Genomic DNA, 17,966 nt, shown 5'->3' with positions numbered 1-17,966 from the left:
AAGAGAGAGAGAAGCATCAATGATGAGAGAGAACCATTGATCGACTGCCTCCTGCAGGCCCCCCACTGAGGATCGAGCCTACAACCCAGGCATGTGCCCTGACCGGGAATCAAACCCGGGACCCTTCAGTCTGCCGGCCAATGCTCTATCCACTGAGCCATACCAGCTAGGGCTGCCAGCATGGTTACTGACAGACTGTGAGTACATATCCCTGTATATAGCCAGGCTGCTCAACACCTGCACTTGGCACTTGGGCCTGACAGTGCTTGCGGTGGGGGGCTGGCCTGTGTGCTGTAGGATGTTTGGCAGCATCCTGGCTTCTACCCAGTACCTGTCAGTGGCATCCTTCTCCAAGCTGTGACAACTAAGTTTTGCCAGATATATCTGTCTCTCTCTCTCTGTGTGATATGAATTATTTTATAAATAAATATTCATGATCCGTCCCCTCAAGCCCTAGTAAAAGAAAACAAAGAATTTCTGAAGACACTGAAATCCTCCAAAGCAATCTTGTAGCAACATGACAGTGATGAAGTAGCAACAAAAATAATTTTATGGGTGGGGGTCACCACAACATGAGGAACTGTATTAAAGGGTCACGGCATTAGGAAGGTTGAGAACCACTGTTCTAATTGCTTGTTCTGAAGCCATGTGGACTGTTGAGATATGCACGGCTTTCCTTTTTTTTTTTTTTTTTTTTTTAAAAAGTGTTTTTATTGATTTCAGAGAGGAAGGGACAGGGAGAGAGAGAAACATCAATGATGAGAGAACCATTGCTCGGCTGCCTCCTGCACGCTCCTGGCTGGGGATGGAGCCCGCCCCCTGGGCATGTGCCCTGACCAGGAATTGAACCATGACCTCCTGGTCCATAGGTCGACATTCAACCACTGAGCCATGCCTGCCGGGCCACAGCTTTCCTTTTGAATGCCCCATGTTGACCTTCCCTGTAAGCCAACATACTAGTTGCCCTGTAAACTGCCCCTCTTGAAAGTGGCTTTTAACGTGGACAGGAATGCCAGCCAAGGACCAAGAAGCTGCGGCTTCCTTCCTGTGTGACAGCAGCTGTGAGCTGACTGCACGCTGTGGCTCTGGCCGAGCGGATGTCGGACTCGCAGTGTCCCGGGTGGAAGAACAGACAGGGCCTCACCTTTGGGAATGGTGATCTGACAGCTCAGGTCACAGTCCTGCTGCAACTGATAAAAAGCCACTTCCTGCAACCTGGCTCGCTCCAGCTCGGAGAGGCTCTGGATGGGAACTGACCGTAGCCGAACGCTGCGGCCCGACATGCTGTTCCAGGTGAAGTCACCCTGCAGACCCAGGAGAAACAGCAAGAGTTACACAGGCCGCCTACATCTCACAGGGTTTACTTATTCATCTTATTTTGTAAATAGATTCTTCTGGATTTCAGAGAGGAAGGGAGAGGGAGAGAGAGAAACATCCAGGATGAGAGAGAATCATGGATCGGCTGCCTCCTGCACACCCCCTACTCGGGATCAATCCCCAAACCCAGGCATGTGCCCTTGACCGGAATCGAACCTGTGACCCTTCAGATCGCAGGAAGATGCTCTATCCACTGAGCCACACCAGCTAGGGCTTTAAATCTTTATTGTTGAAAGTATTACATATGTCCTCTTATTTCCTCTCTTTTATTGGATCACATGGAAACGTTTTGGTTTTGTATCTCAGTAACAGGAAAAACTGCTGCTAATTGCCATCATGTCCACTAAGATATAGAGCAGTGGTTCTCAACCTTCTGGCCCTTTACATACAGTTCCTCATGTGGTGCCCCAACCATAAAATGATTTTCGTTGCTACTTCATCACTGTCATGTTGCTACTGTTTGAATCGTCATGTAAATATCTGATCTGCAGGATGGTCTTAGGCGACCCCTGTGAAAGGGTCGTTCGACCTCCAAAGGGGTCGCGACCCACAGGTTGAGAACCACTGATATCGAAGGGTCAATATGTACTGGTAGCCCACTGTGTACCAGCGACTGTGCCAACCTCATGACCTCATCTGATATAATATTTAGTAATATAATAACGTTATATAATAATATAATCTAGCCCTAACCGGTTTGGCTCGGTGGACAGAGCATCGGCCTGCAGACTGAAGGGTCCCAGGTTTGATTCCGGTCAAGGGCATGTACCTTGGTTGCGGGCACATCCCGAGAAGGGGGTGTGCAGGAGGCAGCTTATCGATGTTTCTCTCTCATCGAAGTTTCTAACTCTCTATTCCTCTCCCTTCCCCTCTGTAAAAAATCAATAAAAAATATATTAAAAAATAAAAATAAACGTCATCATTAAAAAAAGTTTCCTTTAAAAAATATAATCTAGTATATTTATAAAATATAATATATACTTGTGATACATTATAATAAATACAGATGCTCCTGAACGTACAATGGGGTTACATCCCAATAAACTCATTTTACGTTGAAAAATATCACAAGCTAAAGATGCATTTAATACACCTAAGCTACTGAACAGCATAGCTTTGTCTAGCCTCCCTTAAACATGCTCAAAGCACAATATGCATAAACACTGGCAACATAGTACAATGTAAAGTATCGGCTATTTACCCTCCCGATCGCGTGGCTGCCTGGGAGCGGTGGCTGCCACTACCCAGCACCATGCACTACATATCAGTAGCCCAGGAAAAAAATCAAAATTCAAAATGTGAGCCCTAGCCGGTTTGGCTCAGTCGATAGAGTGTCGACCTGTGGACTTCAGGGTCCCGCGTTCAATTCTGGTCAAGGGCACATGCCTGGGTTGCAGGCTCAATCCCCAGTAGGGGGTGTACAGAAGGCAGCTGATCAATTATTCTCTCTCATCATTGATGTTTCTCTCTCTCCCTCTCCCTTCCTCTCTGAAATCAATAAAAATATATTTTTTATAAAAAACAGAAAACAAAACCAAATCATAAAAAGCCCAGAAAATTCTTTAAAAAGTGAATTATGGTTTCTACTTTAACACCATCATAAAGTCGAAAAATCTTAAGTCCAATTATTATTAAGTCCGGCATTGTCTGTACTTATTATACATTATATTAATATTATAGAAATATATAGTATATGTAAATGTAATATATTATAGATGAAATTGAGGCTTGGGGAGATTAAGTAAATTCCTCCAGGTCATAAAACTTACAAAATTTGGAACCAACCAGGACTCAAGTCAAAACATCTTATGCCTTTAAACTCTATGCTAAATTATAACTTCTGACTTTCTATTTATAGCACTCTAATGAGGTATTTTGGTCACAATAAGTACAGAGATGTGATAAATAAGAACTGCACATATTTTTAGAGACATGAGGCATTTAATGATAAACTACTTCACATCAAAGCTGTTCTGGTCAAGATGGCGGACAGAGTCAACAGTTTGGATATTCCAGTAGGATAACAACAAAAACAAAACACCAGAATGAAATAAAAACCTATTCTGAAATTTCAAAAAAAAAAGCATCAAAGCAAAGACTCCCACAATCCTGACTACATTTGTGCGCGCACACACACCTCTGATGTCCATTGGGAGTGAATGGCTCTACCCCTGGTTCATTGAGAAAGTGATGGCCTATGAAACAATACTTCACAATCCTCTGAAGACGACTTCTTAAGACGACTTCTGTGAATTACAGAGGTCAACTGAGGCACAATAGCTTTGAAGAGGTGCCTGATTTTTCCAGCAACAATCAAGAAAAGTTCCAGAGCAAAGGAACAGTGCTGCCCCCGACAGGCACTGCCAAGGCTTTGCTGTGGATGTGTAGAGCACTTAGGGATCCCGTAAGACTTCACTGTCCTCATCACTCCTCTTAAAGGAGGGAGACAGAGAGACCGGCAGCAGCAACTATGAAAATACCTTTGTTCCCTCCCGGCAGCAAATCCCTGCTTTGAATGTTCATTTCAAAGAGTGAATGGCACTATGTTAAAGCTTTGATATTTTCCCTCTTTGTTTGGGATTTCATTTATTTATGTATTCATTTATTTTTAAAATGGAGATACTATACTTTAGTAGGGACAGAGAATAGACAAAGTAAGTAAAGGGTATAGTGCCATGGTCGGCAAACTGTGGCTCGCGAGCCACCTGCGGCTCTTTGGCCCCTTGAGTGTGGCTCTTCCTAAGCCTTAGGAGTCCCCTAATGAAGTTAATAACAATGTACCTACCTATACAGTTTAAGTTTAAAAAATGTGGCTCTCTAAAGAAATTTCAATCGTTGTACTGTTGATATTTGGCTCTGTCGACTAATGAGTTTGCCGACCACTGGTCTAGAGTGTATTAAAGAATGATAACTGCTAGGGAGGGAACAGAACGCCAGGAAGAGGCAATGAGTGTGAGCAGAAAACAGGGAGGCACAGCTTCAGAGAGAGTGGCCAGGAAAGACCCCGCAGAGAAGGCCATGTCTGAGCAGGAGTGAAAGGAAGTGAGGGCTTTTTGTTTGTCTTCACATGTATGAATCTCCATCAGAGGATAATGATGAAAATGAACAGGAGCTCAGGAGGGGCTCGGGGAGCATGATGTGAGCGTGAGTCTGGGGAGAGGAGCAAGTCTAGGCACAGTGGGCAGGCTGCAGTCACATTTGGTGAACTGAAAAAGAGAGAAAAACCTTGGTCTATTTGCAATGACTTGAATGTATATTTTCTCCTAAGACTAGTTCTTGTAGCAGCTGATGGCTCAGTAGAAGGCTACAGGCAAATCCCAGAAAGAGAAATGACTGCATTAGGCCCTGAAAGAGTCATTTCAAAAAGAAGGTAATACTGTCTCTAGAGCCAATTGGTTCTTAAGCCCATGCTTAGCCCATGGCTAAAAAACCACAATTTTCCTAGGAGAGAAGGTTATCGAATAATAAACAAAGAGGGACTTCACAGGTGTCTCCAAAGGTACCTATGATCAAGTGGGCAGCATCTCTATATTTAAAAGCCTAAGCAGCCATTACAAAGAGATGACCAGACGACCGGATGACCGGCTGGTAGCTGTGACACACACTGACCACCAGGGGGCAGACGCTCAACATAGGAGCTGCCCCCTGGTGATCAGTGTGCTCCCACAGCCAACCTCCTGCAGTCAGCCAACCTCCCGCGGTCCTTCCCCCCGGCTGGCTGGCCCTGATAGGCCCCAATTGCTGGCCAGGCCAAGGGACCCCACCAGTGCATGAATTTGTGCACCGGGCCTCTAGTATTAAATAACAATGATATAATTCAGTTACAGTTTTGATTATAGGTAGTGGACTAAGTTGTCTTCTAATCCATTATATACCACAAACTTGAAAACTAAAAGCTAAGGAATTTGTATATACCTGGAAGAGTCTGTATGGGCTGCTCCAGTTTGTCAACCTTCCATCCCTCTGCCCTCTGTCTCTCCACTCTCCAGCATCTCATTCTTCTATCTGCCACTCAACAGTAATGAGCACATCAAATACTCTGCATCTTCCTCTATGTCCCAGTTCTTTCATTGCTCCCGATCTATATTTCTACCTCTCTGAATTTTAATAGGATTTTTTTTCAAATGAAGTACATGCAATTTCAACAGGTTTTTAAAAGCCAGAATATGTTAGGTCCATTACTGGGAAATTATAGAATTAGCGCAATTAACACACAGGCTAAAACCATATTCATTCAGAGCTAAGTACAGTGTCAAGTAAACATCACAACACAATCACTAGAAAACACTGCAAACATTAAGTCTTAAAACTACAGTTCTGTTGCTTTGAAAACATATGATGATTTAGTAGTGGTTCACAATGAGTTACTTGGTCTACTGCATTCACCTTCCTAATTTCAATCCACATCATCTTTGAAGATTCATTTGTTTAAAGAGCCTTTCCTCAAAACATTCCCCCAAAGTCTATCGGAATTATCACAGGGTTTGAAGCGGGGTGCTCACAACAGAGAACATAGAGGTCTAAAGTAAGCCCGTTTCTTCCTTGGCCTCATCAGCTCTCTACTCAGGCTACTCTAGCTGAGGATGTAGTCTGCAGACATGGCTCCCATGGGAACTACATCGATGGGTACTGGGAGAGTCATTGAGCAAATCCATGAAGTTTCACATCTCCTCAGTTGCCTCTTCTGAGATTTCCAAGGGGCACACTGTTTATCTGCTCCAAGTATACTTGTCTTTATCTATGAAAATGGTCAAATATATTCAAAAAGAATAGACTAATAATCCAGACGTTCTGATTCCGTTTTCAGGGATGCAGTTGGGCATCCATATGTTTTAGTTTCCCGACTGATGGTCCCAGGCAGCCAGGATTGAGAACCACCAAATTGCAGGGTTGATCGGATTCAGGTTTGAGGTTCCACCCCATTGGTCAGTTTGTTTGTAGTAAGTCTGCTGTTCCAAAAATATTTAAGAAATTCTCCACCACCGAAGAAAGGTGCAAACTCACCACAAGAAATAAGGTTATTTCTGCCCTGACCAGTTTGGCTCAGTGGATAGAGCGTTGGCCTACAGACTGAAGGGTCCCAGGTTCGATTCCGGTCAAGGGCATGTACCTTGGGTGTGGGCACATCCCCAGTAGGGGGTGCGCAGGAGGCAGCTGATCAATGTTTCTCTCTCGTTGATGTTTCTAACTCTCTATATCCCTCTCCCCTCTTCTCTGTAAAAAATCGATAAAATATTAAAAAAAAAGAAAAAAAGAAATAAGGTTATTTCTATGATAATCATATGGTCAAGATGCTACATTTTGAAAGAAAAGGTTCACTTTAACCCAACCAGGAGTAGCATGTCTTGCTTTCTTTTATTGAACAAATGTAGTAATGACATCATCCTTATTCATTCCCTCAACAACAAAAATGTTTTGAACCTGACATTCAGAATCTAAAGCCTATCCTCTTAGCCACTACCATATCCTGGCTGGTGGTTGCGAGCTTGAGAGACGCCCTTCAGCCTGCCTTTTGTTCTGCAGAGGTAGAGAAAAGTACAGCATGGATTTACCGGATAGGAGATCTGGCAGACAGAACAATACTCCCTGTTCCCCAAATGGACCAGTCCTAATCCCCACAACCTTCGAACATGCTACCTTCCCTAGCAAAAAGATCTTTGTAGATATGATTGAGGGAATGGATCCTGAGACAGGAAGACTATTCGGGATTATTCAGATGAATGCAAGCTAATCACAAGAGCCCTTATAAGAGAAAGGCAGGTTTGGTAGAGTCAGAGAAGAAAATGTGATAAGAGAAGCAGGTGTGTGTGTGTGTGTGTGTGTGTGTGCGTGTGCGTGCGTGCGCGTGCGTGCGTGTGCATGTGTGTGTGTGTGTGTGTGTGTGTGTGTGTGTGTGAGAGAGAGAGAGAGAGAGAGAGAGAGAGAGAGAGAGAGAGAGAGAGAGAGAGAGAGATTTTTAAGATGAGTGCTAGGCTTAAACATGGACGAAGGAGCCATGAGAAAAGAAATTAAGGCACCTTCTAGAACAGTGGTTCTCAACATTCCGGCCCTTAATACAGTTCCAATTACTTCCGTTGCTACTTCGTACCTGTAATGTTGCTACTGTTATGAATCGTCATGTAAATATCTGATATGCAGGATGGTCTTAGGCGACCCCTGTGAAAGGGTTGTTCAACCGCCAAAGGGGTCGCGACCCACAGGTGGAGAACCGCTGCTCTAGAAGCTGGAAAAGGTAAGGGACAGATTCACCCCACAGAGCCTCCAGAAGGAATGCAGCCTTTGATTTTATCTCAGTAAGACCTATGTCAGACTTTTGACCTCCAGAACTGCAAGATATTAAACCTGTGATGGTTTAAGTTTGTGTTAACTTATTGTGTCAACAATAGGAAATTAATACAGGAGAAGTAGGAGGGAGCATTAGAAGAGGAGGCTGGGGGGTGAAGGGGATTGAGTTGAGAAGAGGGTACACTCCCAGACACTTCAACAAGTATGTCTTGACCTCCTATCAGATTCTCATCTCTGTTGGAACTACTCAGCTCTGCCAATAAAGCAAACCAGGGGCCATAAATCATACGCAAATAAAAGTTCCAATAAAACTTTACTCCTGGACACTAAAATTCAAATCTCATATACTTTTCATGTCACATGTATTGTTATTCTTTGATTGTCTTCAATCATTTAAAAAGGCAGAAACCATTCTTAGCTTGCAGGTCAAACAAAAACAGGCAGCAGGCTGAATTTGCCCCACTGGCCATAGTTTTGTTGACTCCTGATATAGATATTAGGGTCATTGAGCACCCTACACATGTTTATTTAGCATCTACTATCATGTGCCAGAACCCCAGGCCTAGGACCCTGCGTCATGACCTATATTTACCAGGTAGATTCATGAGGGCAAGAACCTTGTCTGGTTTATTTGCATTGGTGTTTCCAGTATCTCAGGCAGTATCTGGTACTTAATTGTCGCTGAATAAATATTTGTCTGTCAAGGGACTAAATGAATTAGGTACATCGAGTTCAATAAGAAGCTGGAAACTAACCAAGCCATGCAATGTTGCATCTATGAGGGAGAATGTCTTCTGGATTGGAAAAAGATGCTAAGAAACAGTCTTTTGCAACAGACTGTGATGAGCCAACAAATGCCTGCATGTGAGGGCAGAAAATAAACTTAATAATATCAGACCTGAGGAGAGTGAATCCATGACACCCGCACTCACCCATCAGACCTCGCATGAGCAGGAAGGCATGAATGCAAAGGTCAATGCTGCCTCGTCGCCTTCATGACCTTGGCCACGGGTTAATAAAGAAGCACCCAGAGAGTGCCAAAGCCCACTGGCATGGCCTGCACTGTGTTTCTGGCTGTTTCTCAACTCCCAAATGCGTGCTCCAGGTCAGCATTTTTCTTTGGTGACTATTAATCTCATAAATCGATGACTCATTTTAAGGCTCTCTGGATCCAGTCTTTTGGGTGGTCGTCATAGAATTTTTTTAAAAGACTGAAAGTGGATGATTTCAACTTTGTTTCAATTTCATAAATGTAAGTGAAGTTGAAACTGACCCAATGTTTCTGGATAGACTAAGGGCTCTTACAATGATAAAAATGTCCTTTCATTCTGGGGAACCATGAAACTACACTAATAAAAGGTAGCAATACGATACCAAACGATATAGCACAGTGGTTCTTGGGAGTGATTTTGCCCCCTCAAGGAACATTTGGCAATGTCTGAAAACAATTTTTACTATAATGACTCTGGGAAGGATGCTACAGGCATCTAGTGGGTAGAGGTCATGGTTCTGCTCAACATCTTACAATGCATAGGACAGTCCCCCCACAATAAAGAACTATCTGGCCCCAAATTTCCACAGTGCAGAGGTTGAGAAACCCTGGCCCAAATTACATAGAATCACTTAAAATGATGGTGTCAGGAAATATTAACAACCACGTATGAGTTTTGTTTACCATTAAAGGCATGCACTATATATTCTTATGTATATTATGCATTATTATGTATATTATACATGTATTATTCTGTATATCCTATCTAATAAAAGAGAAACATGGTAATTAGTGTACGACCACTACCCTTGCCATTGGCTAATCAGGGCAATATGCAAATTAACTGCCAGCCAAGATGGCGGCCGGCAGCCAGGCAGCTTGAAACTAACATGAGGCTTGCTTGCTTCAGTGACGGAGGACTCCAGCGTTCCCTGCCTGCCGCTGCAGGCCTCTGAGCTGCAACTCTAAGCAACTATGTTACAAATATAGAAGCTAAACAAAACCCCAGAAACCTGCTTTAGTCCACCGGGCTTCAGCCAGCAGGATCGCAATATTGTTTCAAATACAGAAGGTAAACAAAGGCCAGAAACCTGCTTTCAGCAGCGGAGGCCTAAGAGCTGGAGCCAAGCCTCAGAGCTAAAGCTGGCCCAGAATTAAAAAAAAAAAGAAAAAAAAGAAAAAAAGGACAGGTTGGGAGCTTCAGTCACCCGCCAGCCTGAAAACAGCCCTCAGCCCCTCACCCAGACTGGCCAGGCACCCCAGTGGGGACCCCCACCCTGAAGGGGGTGTGTGACCAGCTGCAAATAGCCATCATGACCTCACCCAGGCTGGCCAGGCACCCCAGTGGAAACCCCCACCCTGATCCAGGACACCCTTCAGGGCAAACCAGCCGGCACTCACCCATGCACCAGGCCTCTATTCTATATAGTAAAAGGGTAATATGCCTCCCAGCACCGGGATCAGCGGAGCCGAGAGGCCTCCCGTCACCGGGATCAGTGTGACAGGGGGCAGCGCCCAAACCCCCTGATCGCCCTGTGGCTCTGTGTGTGACAGGGGGCAGGGCCACAACCTCCCTATCCGCCCTGCTCTGTTCGTGACAGGGGAAGGTGCCCCAACCCCCTGATCAGCTCTGCTCTGTGCCTAATAGGGGGGAGCTCCCCAACCCCCTGATCGCCCTGTGGCTCTGTGTGTGACAGGGTGTGGCACCCCAACCCCCTGATTGGCCCTGCTCTGTGTGTGACAGGGGACAGCGCCCCAACCCCCTGATTGGCCCTGATCTGTGTGTGACGGGGTAGAGCCATAACCTCCCCATCGGCCCTGCCCTGAGTGTAACAGTGGCGGTGCCCCAACCCCCTGATCCGCCCTGCTCTGTGTGTGACAGGGGGCAGTGCCCCAACTCCCCTATCGGCCCTACTCTGTGAGTGACAGGGGGGAGCTCCCCAACCCCCTGATGGGCCCTGCTCTGTGCATGACAGGGGGCAGCGCCCCAACCCCCTGATTGGCCCTGCTCTGTGTGTGACAGGGGGTGGTGCTGCAATCTCCCCATCGACCTTGCCTTGAGTGTGACAGGGGGCGATGCCCCAACCCCCCAATCGGCCCTACCCTGAGCGTGACTGAGGGTGGCATCGCAACCTCACAATCCGCCCTGCTCTGTGCATGACAGGGGGCGGCGCCCCAACTCCCCAATCAGCCCTGCTCTGAGCCTGACCAGGGGCTGCACCCAGGAATTGGGCCTGCCCTCTGCCACCCGGGAGCAGGCCTAAGCCAGCAGGTCATTATCTCTCGAGGGGTCCCAGACTGGGAGAGGGCACAGGCCGGGCTGAGGGACCCTTCCTCCCCCCTGAGTGCACAAATTTTTGTGCACCGGGCCTCTAGTCTATATATAAAAGCCTAAGGGACCATTACAACCGAATGACCGGAATGACCGAAACAACCGGAATGACTGCTCGACTGGTCGCTATGAAGCACACTGACCACCAGGGGCCAACGCTCAATGCAGGAGCTGCCCCCTGGTGGTCAGTGCGCTCCCGCAGTGGGAGCACCACTCAGCCAGAAGCCGGGCTCACGGCTGGAGCCTCTCCTGCCTCGTGGCAGCGCTACTGGTGGTGGTGGCGGCAGACGTAGTGGGGCCGGGATGAGCGGAGGGGAGCTGCACCTGCCCTGGCTGGGGCTCCCCCCCAGCTGCCTGCTGCTTTGGCACTGCTACATCCCTCAGATTCATGCACCAGCAGGGTCCCTTGGCCTGGCCTGCGGGGATCAGGCCGCAACTGGCTCTCCAATATCCCCTGAGGGGCCCCGGATTGCGAGAGGGTGCAGGCCAGGCTGAGGGACCCCACCCACGCATGAATCTGTGTACCGGGCCTCTAGGAATGTAAATAAGCAATCATACAAGTAAAACTGAATGAAAGGTCTCAATATGATAGACTCTACATTAACTGGAGAACAACTCATCAGAAGTATTAACTAAAGAGGTTTTCTTCCCACCAGAAGTGTATGTCTCCATATTCAGAAAAAAAGAAGCAAAAGACAAACGAAAAAAGAAATCAACAACCTAATATCTGTGATTTATTCAGAGGGGTCGAATTGCATCTTTCCAAATTGATTTTCCCATGAACTAAAATTGATTAAAATAATTTTGGTTTTGGTCTCTCCCACAATGTTTTCTTATGTCCTTGAGTCTAGTCTCTAATTGCAGCATCTCTTTAACCTCAACTGACTGTAAACTTTCCAAGGTCAAGGAAGCCAGCCAGGCCTGAGGCAGGGCTGCTCAGAATAAGGCCTGCGGACCTAGGGCTGTAGAATTCCCTGGGTAGATGATACTTCTTAAATATACAGGTTTCTGGGCTCTAAGGCAGATGTATAAAATCAGGGTTGTAAGAAACAGAGCTTAAGCACCTTTATCAAAAGCCAGCATTGCTAGATGACTCTTATTTTTGCACAATGAAGGTTGAGACCCACTGGTATGATGGTGAGGACTTGGGTTTAAATAGATTCAGAATATCTCTGAGCCTCAGTTTCCTCATCAATGAGATGGAGCAAAGAACAACACAACTTTCAGGTTTGTAGTGATCACGGGAGACCATGCAAGTGAATTTCCTGTAGAGTGCTTATGAGTTCCCAGCAAGCCCTGAAGACATGGTCATTTCAGTTACAATGAATATTAATCGTCATTACTCTACATTTGCATCCCCCATTTAAACCTGGCAGTTTTAGTGACACCAACAACCCTTCAGAAGTGTGTGTTGAATTATTCATCATTAAGTGACTCCACTGTGTGTAAGATGTCTTTTTTAGGTGCTTATAAGTCAGCTGCTAAATTGTGGTTCCATATGGGTGAGAAGCAGAAGAACAGATCAGTAACTTAAGGCCTGAAAATGGCATGCCATTTAGCTCAACCATGCCAGGGGCTGAATTTCTTTCAACTGTTTTCTACTGTGGCCAACTGTCATTGATGGCTAATTAGCACAGCCAAGGTTCCCAGATAATGACAATGTGGTGCCGATGCATGGCGTAAGTTTCAATACCAGGCTCGCAATCGACACTTCTGAAGGGCTGCCGAGTTCTCCAAAATGAACACGTTGCCAATGAGAAGGCACTCCCCTTTTCATGGGGTCTGGGCAAAGCCGAGGGTATCCGGGTAGCAGTCACACCCCTGTTTAGACTCTTAAAAGAGGTTATTCCTTCCTGAACGCAACAGAATAACTTTAGCTAATTCTTCCTTTCTTGATTCTTAAGCCACTTCTTCTCATCAGATCTTTAAGAAGCTTTAACACATATATCCTGCGTAACTGTTACCTTTTGTGTATCTATTCTGGTCTGTTTTTTTAAGCAGACATTTTTAAAAAAATTCTCAACAGTTGGTAGGTATGGCAGTCCATATTTTACCTTTTGCCTTGGTATATTAGTTATTTATTGCTACATGAAGAGTCAACATATGTTACAGTAGCATGATGTAAAAGCACTACGCATTCATTCAACAAATGCTGAAAGAGCACCTGCTATAGGCCAATCACTGTTCTAGGTCCTGGAGAAGTCTTCGTGGACAAAACAAAGAGCCCTGGCCCTGGCCAGTGTGGCTCAGTGGTTGAGCATCATCCCGTGCACCAAAAGATTGCTGGTTTGATTCTGGGCCAGGGCACATGCCTGGGTTGCAGGCTTGATCTCCGGTAGGGTGCATGCAGGAGGCAGCTGATTGATGTTTAACTCTCACATCAATGTTTCTCTCTCTCTCCTATAAAAATCAATAAAAATTCAAAACAAAGCAAAGAGTCCTGCCCTCATAGAGTTTCCAGGCTGGTGGAGGAACATGATAAGAAACAAACATATTAGAAGAGTAAATTACCTAGTAAGTACAAGGTGATAACCCCCCGAGAAAAGAAGGAGGTACAGTGGAGTGAGGGGAACCAGGAGTGTGGGAGGATTTCCAGGGAATCCTTACTGAGAATATGATATTTGAGCCAATCCTTGTGGAGGGGAGGGAATGAGCCCTGCAGATTTCAGGAGATGAGCATCCTAGGCAGGGATGAGTGAACACAAGGGCAGCTTGGGGGAGTGGGTAAAGGCAAGGTTTGGCAAGCTAGGCTGCCTGGGTTTGAATCCTAGTTCTGCCACTTGCTAGCCAAGCTGTTTTCCATCCCCATGTTTTGCTTTCCTAATCGATGAAATGGGGAATGACGACAAGCCAGGGTTTGGCAAACTCCTGCGTGTGAGCTGAATTCTGCCTACTAATTGTTTTTATAGATAAAGTTTTATTGCAACATAGCCACATTCATTTAGGCATTGACTGCTTTCATGCTGCAACAGCAGAGTTGAAATTGGCAGAGACTTCTTGGCCTTCAAAGTTGAAAATATTTACTATCTTATCTTTTACACAAAAAGTTTGCTGATCCTTAGACTTAAAAGTAAAGGCTCAACATCTATGATTAGGATTTGTCTTGTGAGATCAACCCTTTCTTCCTCTCCTAAGATTTTGTTTCTCTGGGCAACATCCCAAAGAGCCTATAAAAAATCATACAATATAGTAAGACTTGGGGATATTGGAAAGAATGTAAAAGCTCGGGTAAAATAAAAGTGGCCGGATTACTGATAAATCAAAGAAGTAGAAATGAATATTGTCAAACCCAGTGCTGTGCTAACACCATTAAACAACAATAACAAACATCACTCACATCTTATTTCCAGTGGAAGAATCTTTCCAGTGATTCACATGGAGGGGACATAACCACAGAGTGGAAATTCCCAAAGGTAAAAACGTCAGAACAAAAGGCCAATTTCACTTCTGTGTATCCCTAGTTGAATTGTGTGGGCTTGTGTAGCAGCCACCAATTTAATCCTGAGTGTTAAGCTTCACTTGCATGTTGGATGGGGAAGAGGTAAAGCAGCCTGCACAAATCTAAGGGGTGTGGAAAATGGAAACACTTGCAAGAATTATATCCTAACTGGTTTGGCTCAGTGGATCGAGCGTCGGCCTACGGACTGAAAGGTCTCAGGTTTGATTCCGGTCAAGGGCATGTACCTTGGTTGTGGGTACATCCCCAGTGGGAGGTGTGCAGGAGGCAGCTGATCGATGTTTCTCTCTCATCGATGTTTCTCTCTATCCCTCTTCCTTCTTCTATGTAAAAAATCAATAATATATATTTAAAAGAAAGAATTAGAAACTTCTCAATGACAGACAAGCTGAAGGTTTTGCTTGTCTTACTGTAATTACAGTGAGTTCACTGAAATCAGAATGACAGCCCTCCAGAAATGGATTAGACCTCAAAGATACTGCTAACATTTACAGATGGCCCACTCTCTACTAGTTACTGTTCTAAGCCCTTTATTTGTATTCACTCGTTTAATTCTTAGAAGGACTCTAAGGAATGTGTTATAATTATTATCCCCATATTTTCATCAGGAGACAACACCTTAAAATTAGGTAAGCCAGACAATGTCTACAAATCCAGAGGCTTAAGGTTTTCCTCTTTTGTAAAACAGATCACACTAGATTTATGAGTAGTCTTACCTGATATGATATCTAAGTTGTTCTCCAAAGCCCATAGTTATCAGAGCCACAGCAACTAAAATGTAAGTCCAGAGGGGAAGATAAGCCATCGTACCCTTTCAGACCTCAAACAGCCAGTGTGAATCTTTTGCAAAAATCAGCCCCATTCTGCTATTCCATTTCAAGCATGACATGCTCCTTCCTGCTCAAGTTTGCTCATTTCAATGTTATTAATCAATCTACAAAGAATGTTCTCGTAAATCTGCATTGGCACACCCAGCACTTAGCTGTCACACATCTCAGATGCTGCTCAATCTGCATTTCTTCAAAATCATAAGATAGATGGGGAAGAATCACAACATTTTATCACAATAATCTCTTGAAAAAAAGTACAAGCAGAGCTATTTACATGACTTACCCATGGACTCTACTCAGCTGTGTCGTTGCTGTCCTCTCTCACTGAGCTGAACTAGACTTGGAGGAGGAATTTGAGTCTGTTTAAAAATTGTTTTGGTGAAAAACGCATCCTGAAATGGCAGATTATATCAAGTGTCTGAGAAATGGCCCAGCTGGCATAGCTGTGACTCCCACGATACCTTTCGTTGCCAGAGACCTCGTCTACTGTGAATCCTGGGACCCCAACATGCAATCTTGTCATCAGACCATTGAAAAGTTCTTGTCCCTTCAGACAGAGGCAGGCTGTGTCACTGAGAGAGAGTGTGTGTGTGAGTGTGTGTGTATGTGTGTGTGTAAGAAATAGTGTTGGGGGGGGGGGAGAGCACACAGAGAAATTGAAAGTGGACTTCCTGCCTTCTATTTGAATAAGACTATTTAGAAGCGATATTCTGGAGTTAGGAAAGGATTCCTCTATTAAAAAAACAAAGTTCCCCTTTCCACAGGGATTTGCAAATGGTAATTGGATTGTAACTGTGCAAACTGTCCTTATAAGGAATCAACCAAAGAATGTTGGGAACCTCGGGTAAAACCCCTGAGAGCAGGACAGAGCACACAGGGTGAGTTCTTTGTTAAGGACACATTCTTGATACTTAAATGTATTTTAAAACCTCTGACTTCTTCATTTTTCTAACACTAGTAAAAAACATCACAAAAACAAAAAGGTCTCGTTCTATTTTATACCGAAACACAACACATGCTCTGAATTTTCTGCTCCTTGTGGGACAACAGCCCTTGAGGAGTTGTTCACTTCCTGAGCAGAGGGTGTGGAGGTCAGCGTGAATACAACCACAAGGCCATGTTTAAAAGTGTGCAGGTAGGGGTAAGGGTGGAGGGAGAGATCCATGAAGAGCAGAGAGAAAAGGAAAGATTAAAAACATCTCCCGATCACCAATGACCTTGATCTCCATGAATTCCACATGTCACCGAACCAAAACAAGTCAAAAAGACAACTTTGTTTTCCAGTTGATCTGAAGTTATAGTTTGTGGTCTGAAGTGAATTCCAGCAAAAGAATCACTGCAGTTATAATTGACAAACTGAGAAATGATTTCGTGGAAGATCTTACTGACTCCCAATTTAGGGACTCTGTGTTGTTTTTACTAGGATTCTGCAAGGTTAATCATCACTTGATGGAAGCCACACACAGCTCCTCTTGCTGCTAGTATTTATTTAGCAAGAAGAAGGAATTTAAACACAATAAAATACATCAGATGATTTTCTTTACTATAATAATTACACTTCAAAAAATTCAGACTACACCCTAGCCAGTTTTGCTTAGTGGATAGAGCGTCAGCCTGTGAACTGAAAAGTCTGGGGTTTGATTCCCGGTCAGGGCACATGCCTGGGTTGTGGGCTTCATCCCCAGTAGGGGGTGTGCAGGAGGCAGCCGATCAATGATTCTCTCTCATCATTGATGTTTCTGTCTTTCTCTCCCTCTCCCTTCCTCTCTGAAATCAATAAAAATATATTTAAAGAAAAAGAAAAAGAAAAAAGAAATTCAACTAAACATTTACTGTTACTACATATACCTCTACTTCTACTACCCCCAAAATCTGGATGTTGAAAATAGTCATGATTACAGCAGATAGTGAATATGGTTCATATAATATGGATACTCATTAATGGAATATAGACCTATTTTTTAAGGTGACTTAATATAATATTTCACATGAAATTGATAAGTATGCAGTTCATTTGTCATTGTTAAGCAAATGATCTTTTAGTGCACGAATAGATGAAATGTACATGCAGTATTCATTGAGTACTTACAAAGTGTCAGACAGTGTTCTGAGCATCTTATGGGCATTGATTCATTTAACCACTAAAATAATTATTAAAAGTAGGTTACGTTATTATCCCCATCATTACAGATAAGGAAACAGAAGCTTAGAGAGGTTAAGTAACTTGCCCAAAGATCCACAGCTTGTAATGCAGCCATGGTCCCAACAACTATGAGGCTTACGCATGAACTGGAAGACAGAGCCATAGCCCAAAGTGAGCCCTAGTTGGGGCCATGTCATAAGGGTCTAATGGGAAATAGATACAGTGATTGAATAAGAATGATTACCTAAGTAAGACTGGCAAATCAATGATTTGATGGAGACATATATTCTCAGGTCAATTAATGTTTCATAAGAAGGTGACTATTTTTTCTCTTTTTTTGCTTTTACATTCAATATTATTTTGTATTAGTTTCAGGTGTACAACAGAGTGGTTAGAACAATCATATACTTTCTCAAAAATATTTTTATTGATTTCAGAGAGGAATGGAGAAGAAGAGATAGAAACATCAATGATGAGAGAAAACCATTGTCGACACTCAACCACTGAACCATGCCTGCCGGGCGACAATCATATACTTTACAAAGTGTTCC

The 17,966-nt window shown here is 44.2% G+C and overlaps 1 protein-coding gene across 5 annotated transcripts in view; it reads right to left on the bottom strand.

Annotated features, from left to right (window-relative positions):
* The window catches only part of ARHGAP6 (Rho GTPase activating protein 6), a 502,460-nt gene that overhangs the window by 105,808 nt on the left and 378,686 nt on the right, over positions 1-17,966 (bottom strand). For 4 of the 5 annotated variants that reach the window (XM_036305304.1, XM_036305305.1, XM_036305307.1 and 1 more), the window contains exon 2: positions 1,145-1,304. In XM_036305304.1, the coding sequence (XP_036161197.1) occupies positions 1,145-1,304 (160 nt within the window). Of the gene's footprint in view, positions 1-1,144; positions 1,305-15,555; positions 15,812-17,966 lie in introns of those variants that run through there. The other variant, XM_036305308.1, reaches the window with a different exon arrangement.

Source organism: Myotis myotis, unplaced genomic scaffold (genome assembly GCF_014108235.1).
Source record: "Myotis myotis isolate mMyoMyo1 unplaced genomic scaffold, mMyoMyo1.p scaffold_m19_p_4, whole genome shotgun sequence".
Classification (NCBI taxonomy): domain Eukaryota; kingdom Metazoa; phylum Chordata; class Mammalia; order Chiroptera; family Vespertilionidae; genus Myotis; species Myotis myotis.
The sequence above is the reverse complement of the archived record's forward strand: the minus strand, read 5'-3'. Positions and strand labels throughout refer to the sequence as shown.